At 39.6% G+C, this 15017-nt stretch overlaps 1 protein-coding gene across 1 annotated transcript in view; it reads right to left on the bottom strand.

Moving 5' to 3' along the window:
• DCLK2 (doublecortin like kinase 2) overlaps positions 1–15017 on the bottom strand; it is a 78379-nt gene that overhangs the window by 10930 nt on the left and 52432 nt on the right. The window contains exons 7-11 of the mRNA XM_084204748.1: positions 10857–10929; positions 9750–9858; positions 6199–6256; positions 2953–3072; positions 1073–1219 (exon numbers count right to left, since the gene is read on the bottom strand). Of these exons, the coding sequence (XP_084060874.1) occupies positions 1073–1219; positions 2953–3072; positions 6199–6256; positions 9750–9858; positions 10857–10929 (507 nt within the window). The remainder of the gene's footprint in view (positions 1–1072; positions 1220–2952; positions 3073–6198; positions 6257–9749; positions 9859–10856; positions 10930–15017) is intronic.

Genomic DNA, 15017 nt, shown 5'->3' with positions numbered 1-15017 from the left:
GGACTGTCTGTGTTTGGAGATACACTAATAGTACGTGAGACTTCCACCTTCATTTTCTCTCTCAAGTGCCATGTTGCTGTGACTACATTTTCCAGGAGAAGCCTCCCCCCATGCTTCTTTTTGCTAAACAATCTAATTTATTTGAGGGTTTATTTAAATTGCTAAACACTGTCAGTGGAATTACTGGGGAAAGAATTGACTATTAATTAGGACATATTTTCAGCTTGTGGCCCTGTCCTTGTTATAGTTCAAAATCCAGTCTGGGATAAGCTGTGACTCCTACTCTCAGTTTGAACTCATTAAACAAGACTGACAAACACCACAAAAGACTTTTAAGAAATGTCTCAAGCAGGGGAGATTATGGCCCTGTTTGTGCAGTGTGTGACACTCGATATCCAGTACGTAATGCACAAGTGTCACCTCTGTGCACAAGTGAGACAGCCCACACTGATCCCATTCTGTGGACAGAACGGGAATGATGCCCTCTGTGGACTGGAGATGCCCTCTGTTCCCTAAGCAGACTTCATGGTAATTCTTGTCAGCACGGTTATTTTATGCCTCTGCTGAAAACAAAAGTAGCCAGTTGGCTAGGAAAATAATAAAGGTATGTAAAGGGTTAATTCCCAGCCAGAATTCTGGTAAAGCATCAGAAAGATGATCCTACAATGACAGTGAAAGGAAAAAACCACTGGCTTCAGATGGTAACCATAGGATTGTTGAAGAAATGAAGAAATGGAAGAAATGGCTCTCAGCCCACCTTTCTCCCACTTGCAAACTGATAAATAATTCATTGGCATAGCTTTAAAATTCATTGTTTTGTGAGACAATACTCCTGCTTATCCAAAAGGCAGACAATCAAATTGTAAATAAAGATAGGTCTAAGGACAGGTTTGAGCACAGCTCTCCTGCATTACAGTGATTGCTATCTCATGGCAAAAGATTTACTTCATACATACTTATTCTAAATTAATATGCCTGCTGTTCTCTGCTGTGCTCCTTGACATTTCTACACAAGCATTTGCATTAACGAGAACAAAGTAAGAGAAAATACTGGAAAATAACTGGGACGTACCAGAAGATTTTCTGGTTTGATGTCTCTGTGCACAATGTTGAGACCATGCAGGTATTTGAGAGCACTGGCTAAATTGTAGACCATGGCACTCCCATCTCTCTCTGTGTATTTTGTAGATGAAGTGATGGCATCAAATAGGTCTCCTCCCTATGTAAAGGAAAAAGATCATTGTTTAAAAAATAATTAAGATGGTATGTGGTTAAAAAAAACCCCAAATCCTAAACATGTAAAATCTTCCTATCTTCCTTCCCAAAAGACATGCTCATATTCCTGTTACACAGAAAAAAAAAAAAAACCAAAAAAAAGGTTTTGCAGAAAGATGATCTTGTCACCAAGATACTAGACTGGGACTTTGGTCATCCACAATAAATTCTTAACTGTACTCTAGGTTTCTGGTGTCTGAGTTGGGTAGATCACAGATTTTTTTTTTTCTATTGATCTTCCTACCTTTGATCACTCATTCATATTACCTACAGGTACAGGCATACAGCATCCCTTTTCCTCCTCTGATCGGTACAATACCTTCAACATATTGAAAAACAGCCCTGATTTTGAGAAAAACCTAAAATAAATTAGCCCAATAATAAAAATCTCTAACTAACAAATATTCAGCAAATTCAAATTTCTGCAGATATTGCAAGAAGTACCAAATAAATATAGCTGAAGAGGAAAAGAAAAGATAAACACATTTCAACATAAATGAATCCACTGACTGAGATACACCAAAGTGCAGAACCTCCAGGTGATTTCTGAATGTGTCAAGCCTCTGTTTATGGATGCCCTATTCCTCTGGGAATACACAGCAACGTGTGAGTGAGTTACTGACAGGGCATTTTCAGTCATTACAACAAATTTCCTGTGGGTGTTTCCATGATGGTTTCCCTGGATACACCTGTGGGAGTGATCTCTCTGCGCTGTGGGTGGCATTCCAAGCGCTTCAATGCACACTGAAGAGAAGAAGCAATTCAGGAAATATAGGCCAAGATGATGGTGAATTAAAACATAAAAAATACTGTCTTGAAACCCCAAAAAGCCTATAGGGTATAAAAATAACTTCTAGAAAGGAAGAAAGATGAGTGGGCTACAGAAATTATGTATTCAACAACCACACACTTTAGAGCTTTCCCAGTCTGGCAACCATTCTAGATGGGACTCCCGAATGCAGCAGTGCCTCAGTCAGAAATAAAAAGTGTTCTCAAAAAATGAGCAGTGCTCCTACTGCTCCTACTGCTTTTGCTGAATGTTATTTGTATCTGACATGCCAATCGAGCTGATGTGCAGTGTTGCTGTGCATGTACAGAACGCAGACAAGAGAATGCATGACTAAAACCTGATGCTGCTCCTGTATTTAGCTCACAAGGTGACAGCAAAAAGAATACTTGTGTACATGTATGAAAGCAGCATCTGTTCTCTGGTGAACTGTTTGATACAAGCAAAATGGGTGAGATCTTTTGAGTTTTGGTTTTCCAGGATGAAAATCACTTGAGTTTAATCTGTCTTATCTATTAAGATAAATTCATTGCAGAGAGTTAATTTCCTTAAATCAATTTATTAAATAAAGAGAACAGTGAAATCTGTTAGTAAATCCATATCACCATCACCCCTGCATATTCTAGGCATGATATAAAACCCTCTATCCACTTCTCTCTAGACTGTGCGCATTGCAAAATTACCTCAAATCTGGGTTAATAGTCAAATAACAACTGAAGAGAATTCATATAATTGTGTGACAGGTGTATTTTTGTGATTTAAAAATGCAGGTTGCCACTGAAACCTTATTTGATTATGTCTCCCAAGATCTTAAGAGTTCCCAGATACTGCTCAGATTTCACACCAACACAGAGAATTCAAGAAGGACAAATAAAGCCCCTGAGCCTTACCTTGACCAGCTCCATCACCAGGTAGAGCTCTGTGGGGGTGTCCATCTCCTCTATCAGCATGATGATGTTTGGGTGCTTCACGCGGCGCAGAATGGACACTTCATTTTCTATCAGGTGTTCCTGTTCAGAAGAGGATGGAAGTTTATCTGGAACACGAATTTGCCAATTCACTTTTCCTTTGATCAGGCAATCACTTGATCAGTGAGCACCCTTTTTGCTGATTAATTTATACAGCAGATGGTTATTTTCAATTGCTGGATCTTAACCCGTATTTCATCACGGACCACATTTAATTTAAAGTACATTTCACAGAGATGACAAATGGGGCATCTCCAAAAAAGACCCCAGAACATGACAGCAATTCAGGAAGTGCAGGTTATGTTCTTATGTGGGTATTATGAGGTGAAATTAAGTTCAGAACCTTTCTGCCCCCCAGCTGGATCACTGGGACCTGTCACCCCTCATCAACAGTTAACATGTTCTTGATCCTCTCCCGCCTTCACCTCTCATTTGGCAGAGGTTACTCAAGGACAGATTACCTAGGATTTGTATCCAAGGACTTTATTTTTTTAAAAAGTTGTGGAGCATATTCAAGAAAAAAACTATTCTAAGTGATTTGGTTATGGATTTTGTTTCATTTTATATGTCTGCTCAGATTTACAATCTGCAAAATGTCTAGTAGCTTAGTTAAATTGTTGTGGCTCCAACAGCTTAACAGCACACAGACTGAGTTCAATTTCCCCTTCCCCGTGCTTCTGAGGAAGAAATGGCTTTTGAGAACAAATTAGTTTCAAATGCCTTGTTTTCTAAAACATTTTAACACTGGAGAGCAAAATAATTACGTGTCCCTTCCACGTGAAGAATGATTTTAGTTTCCTTTATAAATGTTGGAATATGGATATTGTATTTAGGTTCTCTGCAAAATAAGAAACAATGCTTGCATCAGACAGGAGTGTCCTTCCAACCTGGCAGGGAGCAAATCATGTCACTGGACTGGGAACTTATCCCCACTGAATGCACTGATAAGGAGCATGCACTTCATGCATTTGTGAGCAGAGCATCAGGAGGAGATGTGATCCACTGTGCGTAGGCAGTGCCTGGAGATCTTACACCCCTTCACCTTCTTTTTCTGGGGTTATTTATGGATGCACTGTGCTTTTGCCAAAGCCTTCTGTGGCTGCATAGCTCAGAGACCACATGCCAGGTGTGCACCTTGTTTGGTGAGAGAGCAGTGCGGCACACACGGGTCAAACACCACACCTTTGACATTCACTTTGAAAGAGCAGCAATTGTCACTCTGAACAAACATATGCCTGCTCCAAGCAAAATGCTCTGGAGAGAAAACAGAACAGACAAACAGGAAGCAATTCTGTTAAACACAATGCTGAATCTCATCACCAGACAGACGTGAACAGCCACAGCATACTAAGCCTCAGGGATGGAAGCCTGGAAATTCAAAACTAACATTAAAAGTCCAAGCAAAAACTAGAATGTTATTACAGCTTTCTCAACCTAAAGAACAGGGAACATATTAAATTTATTACACCCATTAATTACAACTAAGGCACAATGGCTTTATCTGCGCTTTCTTGACTAAACTGCTCAGGCATAATTAATACTTAAAATAAACAGTATTTTAAAAAAAGGCTCCAGAATATTGTTGAGCTACTGTTTAAAAATCTGTCCTCAAAAAATGTTCACTAATATGTAGCTAGTTATTTTCAACCACCCCACTGTTCGCTGTGTTTCGCCATGAAAAAAATAGTAATTCCAAAACTCCTTGTGGTGTTCCCCTGGATAGTGCAATATAAGTTTCAGTCTCCACTAATATGATTTATTTACAGAGACATTATTGTGTAATGACCATTTAAGCCACCTGTGGAAAAAGTCAATTGGATTCAAATTTCAGAACATCCAAGATCAAGGGACAATGAGCAACACTTAAATCATCCAAATTTGGGCTGGATGGGTGTTTTTAAGGCAGGGCTGTGGAGCTGAGTGAGGAAGGAATAAGCTGTAGCAAAATTTAATTATTTCCTTTGTTGGAATTCTTCCAGTATGATTCTGCCACTGCCCTAAGAGGTACAAACATCTTCCAACAGTCTCAAGCTATACAGATACAGGGCCTTTCAAAATGGGCAACTACGCATCCATAGGGTTGATTTCTTTTTTTAAATATGTTTTAAAGCAAGGAGAATGATAAATAGAAAGTTCCTCTCAACTCTACTGTGTAAAACAGATTATTTATCTCCAGACCATTCAAATTTATGATACCTAAGCAGCTGACTCAGACAAGTAATAAAAACTATCTAAAGTTGCAAGCTGCATGCATCATCCAAAAATCTTGTTTGCAGTGGAACGCAGAGGGTCACCCTTTCCACAGCTAAAGAAATTGCAACATTTTAATCTCAGAAAGGCAATCCTAGCACTTTTTCTTGTGGCTGCACATTTTTATGATTCCTTTCTAAATTTTCTAAATAAAGCTGGAGAATATGAGGTAAAATGAAAACCTCATCTCCTAGCATCTAAAACATGGTTTAAAATCTGCACAGATAACATGTTTCTGTTTGAGGAGCTCTCCTAAAAGGAAGTCGTCACAGCATCACACAACTCCTTACCACACAAATAGGGGAGGCAGTTTTTCTTCCTTTTAAAAAATATCTATACTCAAGAAGTATGAAGGAAAAGAAGAGGTATGACACTCTCAGATATTTGCTTGCATTACATGAGATACTGTTCTCCTGAAGAGACAATTTTGGATTTTTGCTTAAAGTTTGAATTAAATGAAAGTTTTCAGAACACAAGAGACCTTTGTTAAAACAGGAAGGTGACACTACGTAAACAGAAATAAAAGGTTATGAAAATTTTTTTCAAATCCATGTTCTGCTTAACTAAGTAGCATATTGAGCCATACAGAGAGAAAAAGAAGAGGCAGAGTGGGATGGGAATTGCATAAATAAACATATAGCTCTCATATTTTACACATCAAAATAGTCCAATAAATTTTGGGTGCATATTAGCATCTTTTTTGTCAGCCCAATAAAATAGGCAACAATTAGTTTGTTTTTTCTCTATTATGTAGTAGACTGACAGTCACTGCTTTTATTATTTGGTTCCTGGATACATTATCATCTTGTTAAAGAGATGCTCTGAAAATAGTCAGAAAGCACAAACACACCCACCATTTATGACTAATGAGCAGCTGCTAGTGCTGCCTCTGTACACATGCAAATGGTTGTACACTACCTTCCCACAGCACTTGGCCTTGTCTATGATCTTCAGGGCAAACTCCTTCCCTGTGGATCTAAGCAAGAAAAACAGGAGAAACAATAATAAGAAAAATTGTGGCATTTTCTGTAAATACACCATCATAACATGCTGGGGCCCGTGGAGGTTGCTGACAGAAAATTCACAGAGCAGACCTGGGTTCAGTTTTTGTTTCCTCAGCAGCTTTTTTGCCTGCTGTTTCCCTGACTACCACAACCCAGCTCTCTTGGTATATGAATCCCAGGATTCAGCTGCAATTTCTTCTTTGTGACCTGGCACAACTGTCACTCCTTTAAGGCAACATGCAAAATTTGCCTCCAGCCTTCCACTTAGCTTTGTTCAACTTTGAAGGTTTTGAAGATAAAATCATACATGTATATGTGTGAAGATTGATACCTTAATAAAATAAATCAATAGGATTCAACAGAGCTAAAATGACACAGTCCATTACAGATAGTCTAAAATCCTGTAGAATTTACTGGGCACTGATTTTGAGCTTTTGCATTACAATTTTTTTTTAAGTATTTTGTGGAATTCTGCAGCAGTCATCTAAAGTCCCATGACATTTAACAGGGTGGGTCACATACAAAGTAAAAAAGGATTAATGTTTTCAGCAAATACTCTCACAAAAGGAGCTCTTGTTTGCCTTTCATCCCTTTAAGCAATAAAAATCTCCATTTCTCGGGGGGGGGGGGGGGAATGAGTGGGGAAAAAAGCTACAAAATTTAATCATTAAAAAAAAAGAAATTATTACTTATATTATTGATGAATTAAAGATCATATGAAATTGCTGTAAGACCAAGTTGCTGCTATTTTGTACTGTGCCAGTGCCTACAGACTCCAGTGTGCATCAGAACACTGCTAGAAAACAGGAGGTAGATACAAAAGCAAAAGGCATATTTTCAAACTTCCAGGGTGATTTTCACTGCATTTGGCATTAGATACAACTGGTCAAAATCAGCACCTTACAGAAAAAGGAACTGAATTACCAACCAACATTCCATTTATGCGTTATTGAAAAACTGCAGGCGAGAATCCCTGCCCTGGAAGTGCAGCTGTATCTGCGAGGTTGTCATAGTTACACCCTGATCTGGTCTTTAGATAGAAGCCCTTATCTAAATGGTGTCTGTGAAATGCCACCCTCTGATGTCACAGACCCGAGGGAAGATCTGCCACGAGTGCAGCGTGGAAATCACAATCCCAATTTGTACTTCCCACTGATCAGCACCATCCACTCGGGTGAACCTTCCCCACCCATGCTGTGAGCAGAAGGAGGCAACATCCACAAAGCCAGCTCATCCAACCACTTCAAACCCCTCTTGCAAATGTCCTCTACTGCAACACCCATGGAATGAAGATGGATACAACCCACGCAGTTTGTGAGCTAACATCCCTGCACATTGGACACCGGCATTGTCTGACAGGTTCCAGGGATTCTTCTCGAGCTGTCAGTGCCCATCTGTTGACTCACGTCTTTATATACAGACACACAGGCACAAAAGAGACCACCTGATTATTTTCTTGTTCTTTTTGTAGAACATCCCAGCTGGTAGCTGTGTAATAGGATCCTGGCTCCACAGCTAAGGCTTCTCAGCACAACACTATCAGAAATTATGTATCATTAATAGAAATTAAAAGAGAAGCATTTACAGTTGGCATTTCCTCTTTCACCCTTATTATTAGCAATTGTTTTTGTATACTTACTTTACATAAAATAATTTAATAATGTTGCATTACAGATTTGATCACATACAAAACTAGATATTGAAGTGGAATTGTGCCTTTTTAAATTTTTTATAAGGGGAGGGTTGTTTTTCTAGTCCACTTTCCTCATTCTAAAAAGCACAGATGACGTTCAATGACTTAGCAGCCCTTGTCCCATTTCCAGTGGGATTTAAGTGATTTCCAAAATGCAGTGCTTATATTTCTGATAATAAAGATGTTATCTTGTGCTTTTAACCTTCATGAAAACCTCTGGGTGAGGATAAGGGCAGTGGAAAAGAAAGGAGATGGTGTAGGGGGTGTCTGGGATCACCTGGCTGGGATGTGAGCACTGATGAGTTACTCAGGGGGCAATGATGAGAGATTCCTGGATCAACAGCCCTTGCTCTTTGGGAGATTTCAATTTTCCCAAACATTAAGTGGCAGAGAACCAGCTTGGCTGAGCAGGGAACCCCTTGTGGTGCTCAAGAGGATCTTGGGAAGCAAAGTGGGGCTCTGCAGCAAGATTTCAGAGCTGTGGTTGGCGCGTGCAGGGAGAGGAGAGGAAAGGCCAAAGGCGCATTAGAGCTGAAACTGGCCAGTGTTGAGTCACCTAAGCCTTTCTTAAGTGTGTCAATAGCAAAGGGAGCTCGAAAGAAAACACTGGAACTTGCTGAAGACTGTCACCTGACCAACATTAAGATAAAGCAAAGGCATGGAATGCTTTTTTTTGTTTGCCTGAGTCTTTAGTTACACTGATATGAGTTGGGCTGCCCAGTCTCCTGAGCCAGAGGACCACAAGGGTGGGAGCAGTGACCTTCCATTTGCTGACACTGAATTTCCAAGGGCAGGACAGAAGACCCAGGGAACTGCAGACCTCAGTTCTGGAATGAGATGTTTCCATTCCAAATTCTTTTTCTTTCAATTTAACTAAAAACCAGCAGGTGAGGATCAAATAATAGAATGTTTCTCTAACATTTATGTTGTTCACAGTCATTTGCTAAGTTTTCCCAGTATTTGCGTACAAATTGGAGATTCCTCATAATATTTAGGAAACTGAGACAACTCTCAGGTGGATGAAAATAGCAGAAGGTGGTTCTTAAAAAAATACACCGAGAAAGTGACAGTCAGATCATCTGTTATGTTTGCACTGGCAGCAAAGCCTGCAGAGGAAGAGCAGCAGCGCTGCACAGGTCTGTCAAGGTATCCTGCCCGCCCCCCAGCAATCAGGCACAAGGACATTTCAGGCATCTTGGAGGGTTCATTTGGAGTGTCTGGCTCCCCCACAGCACCAAACACCAGCAGCTAACCCAAGGGAGCACCAGCACAGGCTGATAGCCAACAACAGCATGTCTTTGAGAGCACCCACAGAATGCTGAAAGCTGTGAAAAATCACGTCAGCAGCAGGCAGGGGGACACCACAGCAGCAGAACTGCTGAGGCAGAAATGGGAGGGGAGGGGAGGGGGGGTCCCCTCAAGCTCTGTTTAGATGCCACACAGAATTTCCTGTCATCCACAACCATCTGTAGTGTGAGAGACTTCTTGAAGAGCTGTGGTGTTTCCTGAGGAGGCACCATGAGAAGGTGATGCCTCCTTCATTTTGTGGGATAAAAAGGCATGGTTCTCTGCTCCTCTCGTACCCCTTTGCTAGAAGAAAACACAGGAAGCTCTGCACAGTTTGCTATGCCTATTTCTCCTGAAGTGTGTGCATATTTGCTGCTGCTCTTTGCTTTCATCTCATTACATTTGTCTAGGAAATTATGTTAATGCACAGTACAACATTTTATCCAGCACAACAAGCAGCAGGACTGAAGAGTTTCCTTGCTCACCGTTCCACACACTCCTTCACAACAGCGAAATTGCCATCACCAATCACCTTCCCCACTTTGTACTTCTCAAGAATGGTAGATGACCCTGAGAACTTGTTTCCATTCAAGCCTGGAAAAAACCAGAGAAGTCAATAAGGCAAGCTGAAGAGAAGTGTCAGCAGGATGCAATATATCCCCAGTGGGCTCCACAGATAAAAAACAGGCACAAATGCAAAACAAAACTTAAAAGTAAGCTGTTTTCTCTGCTGCAATTCCCTTGGTTTTATCTCAAGTGTAAAGAAGAACAAGATGAACCTAAATATATTTGACCTTTGAACACACAAATAAGCCTCTTGCTATGTTTTTGTATAGGTATATTCTAAAAGTAATGAATGCAGTTAGAAGTTCTTAATCTAAAATTTTCTGACCTCAAATTACTTTTTTCACTTCTTTTTTTTTGCAAACTCAAAGCAAAAATGCAAATAAGATACAGCTACAATGCATATAAAAGACCCAAAAAGTTTTATCTGCTGAATTCCTTCAACTTCTTATAGGTACTCCTAAAACATCCAAAATGCAAGTAATTTTGATAGATTCTTCTTTCAGTATTTTTAAAATAAAAAAAATTACTCCAACATGACATTCAAAAATATTTTTAAATAATTGACTTTGCTGTAAAGAGATGAGGAATGAAAGGTTTAATTTAGCTAAGGTCAGTTGATTGGCCAGTGGCTCCAATGAGGAGGTACAATCTAAAGTACAATGTAAAGTACAATCTAAAGTACAATGAACTCTTTTGAGGAGGGTTCCTCTCTCAATCCAGCCACAAACACATTTCTAGTGATAATGCAGGTCATGTTCAAAATCACCCAAATTCCTGACAGCGACTATTGAAGAGCAAGGTGCAGTAATATGCTACCAATGAAAAATTAACAACATTTATCTCCTTACTTTACTGCCTTGATGCATGAATTGGGCTAAAATTTTTCCAAGGTGAATCAACAAGGTAACAAACATCTCCAAACAGAAAATGACTTGGAGTCATCAGAAACCACCAGATAGTGCTAAGGGAAGTGCCATCCACAGCAAGATTCTGGCCAGGATTGCCAGCAGGGATTGGTGTCCTACCTTCTGGACTCTGGCAACGGAGTGATTCAGGTACGCCATTCACATTGGAAGAAGATCCACCATGTGGGGAGATCTGGGAAAGTACACAAGAACTTCTAATTTCTGATGGTAATGACAAGAAAGAGCCATACAAAAAAGCAGCAAAGTTGAAAAGAAAACCCACTAAACCCACACAGATTCATTTTACTTTTCTACTCCCATCCTATTTTCCTTCTTGTTGTCTCAAAGTTCATCATCACTGTCACTTGTACCAATTTAAGATTGAGCCACAATATTTCTGTTTAGATAAGCAGTTCAACAGATTTCACTAAACAGCAAAGATAAGTCCTTTCAGCTACACCTGCAATTTTGGCCTAGGTGGCCAGGTGCATCTATGATAATCAGATTTATTTAGCCATCTATTGGGCTATATTTTAGGCTATTATAGATGTGAAGATTTTTGTGAAGATTTTGACACCTACAAACATTTCAAGTTAGATATCAGATATGAATCCAGACATAGATGCAGTTTTAGTAACCGTGACACTGTAAATAAACAAATATCTAAATAATTTTCAAGCATGACAGCTGAAGAAAACTGATTTTCCTGCACTAACAGATTAATTGATACTGGATTTGAATCTTCATGATTCTACTTTGTCATCCTGTCATACTGCCCCAGGGATGTAACTGATGCTAAGTTTTTCTTTTGAAAAGGGGTGGAAGCATAGGAATGAATGCCAGAAATAGTAAAATATACTGGATGTGTTGTGTGCACCACTTGTATAAGCGCTCCTATTACAGTTATGTATAGGGATGCTGCCTGAAATTCAAGTTTAGATCATTCCCCCTCCTCTATGTAACACCTCTTGCTGTTCTGTGAAGTTCCAGATCTTGTTTTCTTCCTGGGCCATTATGGTGGTTTTCAGCACTCACCACAGGAAGGATTAAAATGCTTCTCTGCCCTAAGCTCAGTGTCTGCTGAAATCGCTTTGCGAGACACCGGGAATGCAAATGCAGCGTTTTGCCTTTTAGCTGACATTGTCTGGTTACACTGCTGAATATTTTAAATCATTAACACTATTGTCAGGGAAAGAACTGAACTGACAGATAGGGATATTGTCTAAAGGCTCATGAAATGCTAATGAATGCTTAAGTTTCTAGTGGCAGCTGAGCTGCCAAATCAGCTAAAGGTACAGTAACTAGAAGCTGTACGACTTAATTTTGCAGAGCCCCTGAAACAACAAAGTTTACCGGTGTTAGGCACAGAAGTAGCACCAAACAGCAAGCAGGCAGCTACCACACTGCTCCTTGCTAATGACTTAAACCCAGGCTATGGTAAGGCTGCTGTCTTTCTGAGTTATCTGTCTATTTAACAGGGATTAGGAACAAGGACATTTGGGTTAAATGACATTTGTACAAAATCATGAGTCAGTCTCTTAACCAGTCAGCCACATTTTCTTCAAACATGAAGCAGAGATGGCAGAACAGACCACGGCCAAGTATTAGTCATCTGCCTAAAATATTAGTAATCTATTTTGGGTTTTCACTAAGTGACAATACATGGGAACATCCAGCCCACATCTCCAGCTTCCTTCAGTCTTGTAATCAGGGCAGAGCATGACTGGGCACATTCCTTCTTACCACGAGAAGGAAGCAAACATTAACAGGAAAAAAAAGTTAAAATGAATACAAAAAAAAAAAAATCATGCTGCCATTGTGGCTGAGATGTTAGATAAGAATCTGAAATGGCAGGTTTAACCCTAGCTCTGCCACAACTCCACAGCTGTTAAAGGATCCACAGATCCTTATAAACAAACCCATATTCTCTTGCAGTAGAATGGCACCTCGGTCGGCAAACCTCTGCACTCAGGATTAAGGGTGCCCATGACACAAATGTCTGTGGAAACCTTTGGGGATTATTTTCATATTGAAAGAAATACCTAACTCCTTGGCAGCTACATGGGATGGTGGTGAATCTAACTGTGGAGTATCAGTATTTTAGTGGAACTGTGGATTAATTTTGCAGAAGTATTCTCTGATATCTGGAGATACTTTGGTTATGTTGTTGTAATTCATCCTGAACGGCTGTGGTAAGAAGGGACTAAAAGATATTCTGAACATAAATAAAATGCTATTTATATAATTAGTGCTTCATAGAGATATTGTGAGTATTTACTACTACAATGCTTTATAGTAACAAAACGTGTAAGACAGAAACTCAGGTTTGTTTTTTTTATCTTTACACATGAATTGTACATTCACCTAATGCATACCTTAAAGAGTCTCTCTATGAACTGCTGTGGCCCCTGTGTCACTAGGCTAGATAATCACATGCAAATGATCTTTACATATAACAACACACAAAGCACATGTGTACAATACTGAAGAGATCAAAAACCTTAATGAAGATAGGCACTAATCCTTCAAATCACTTAAGCACATGTTTAACTTTAAGTACATTAACATCTTCATTGAAGTAAAAGGGACTACTCAATTGCTGAAAGTTAAGCAAGTACTTAAGTTGGATCAGGTTCTACTGCCCCTTCACTTTGGTCAAGTGGTCCATCAATTGCAAAAGTAACACTTAAACAAATTCAAACACAAAGCTATTTAGCATAATTCTGAGTCTAGGAAAGGCTTCAACTGTAAAGCCTCTTTACTTGGATGATTTTCTTTTTAAAAAGATTGCAAGACTTTGTGGTCCTTAATTTCAAGAGGGGACAATAAGGCCATCCAAGTAAGCATAAGCAAGTTATGCCACCATATTGCATTTGCAGGTTCCCCTGTGGCAGGGATGAACGATGCATCTGACTCCATGTTCTCAGAAGGCTAATTTATTACTTCATTATACTACATTATATTAAAGAATACTACACTGTACTAAAGAATACAGAAAGGATACTGAATGCTAAAAAGATAACAATAAAAACTCGTGACTCTTTCCGCAGTGTCCAGTCTCGACACAGCTTGGCCCTAATTGGCCAAAGAGTCAAAACTAATCTCACCAGAACCCAACGAAACAATCACCTGTGGGTAAACAATCTCCATTCCACATGTGAGCAAAACACAGGAGAAGCAAATGAGATAAGAACTGTTTTCCTTTTTCTCTGAGGTTTCTCAGCTTCCCAGGAGAAAAATCCTGGGCGAAGGGATTTTCCCAGAGAATGTGAACGCCACAACACCACTTTCCAAAGTTACACCAATTTCCAAATTTAATTTAGTCTCTGGATGTTTTTTATGGTACAATGTGTGCAGAATAACAGATGCACTAGAAGAGCTAAGAGTCAAATCAACTGTAACAGCTTTGCATGGAAATGCACACTTAGAACAAAAGCAAAATGTTAAACCTCTCTACTGCCTACAGAACAGCAAAAGGACTTCTCTTGGTCAGCTGTCCTGTGACACTAAATGCACCATTACCATTATTATTAACCCATGCACCAGATTTTATCTGCATTGGAATTCAAAAGAAAAATAAGCCACTCAGCACATTTGATCAAAAGAGAACACTGCACAGAGTAGTCATTTCCTACATGCCCACACTTGTTAACTTTTATATCTAAATTTTCACCTTGAAACAAAGCCTCTGCTAAGTGAAATGCTGAGTTACAGAGTAATTCTGGGCTGTTAAAAATAAACAGCCTGAATAAGACTACATAGGGTGCATAGTATTCACATCTGTCACTTACTGGAATAAGGGCATTTATTTGGGTTTGTGGGGAAATTCCGTCATGTTTACTATTATTAAGACATAGCTTTAATTCCTGACTTCAATATAACCTCAGAGTCCGCTATTTAAAACACTTCTGCAAGCCTGGGATGCTGGACTTACTGGATACACTGAACAATTAATAGCACAAGGCTCTCTGCTTGGAAGAGCTAGAAAGGAGAGAGAGACAGCCCTTCCCTTTAAAGATAAACTGTTCACAAGGAGTCTTTCCTGCCAGGAATTTTCTGTGCCTGAACATACCACTCCTAACAAAAGAGTTGTGAAGCAGAAGGAATCCTTGGGGACTGAAGAGGCTTCTCTTTAAAGGAGCAGTGGTATTCAGAGAATAGGATATGAGAGTCGGTGTCTGAGACTGAGAAGAAATTGCTGCTGCAGTCAGTATTTTTGCAAGTTGGCTGCCTTGATGACTAGCACTATCACTTATGCTCTACATTGATTGTCAAACTACA

Source organism: Fringilla coelebs, assembly GCF_963513975.1.
Source record: "Fringilla coelebs genome assembly, chromosome: 4".
NCBI lineage: Eukaryota > Metazoa > Chordata > Aves > Passeriformes > Fringillidae > Fringilla > Fringilla coelebs.
Note: the sequence above shows the minus strand (reverse complement) of the source record. Positions and strands in the feature narration are given on the sequence as shown.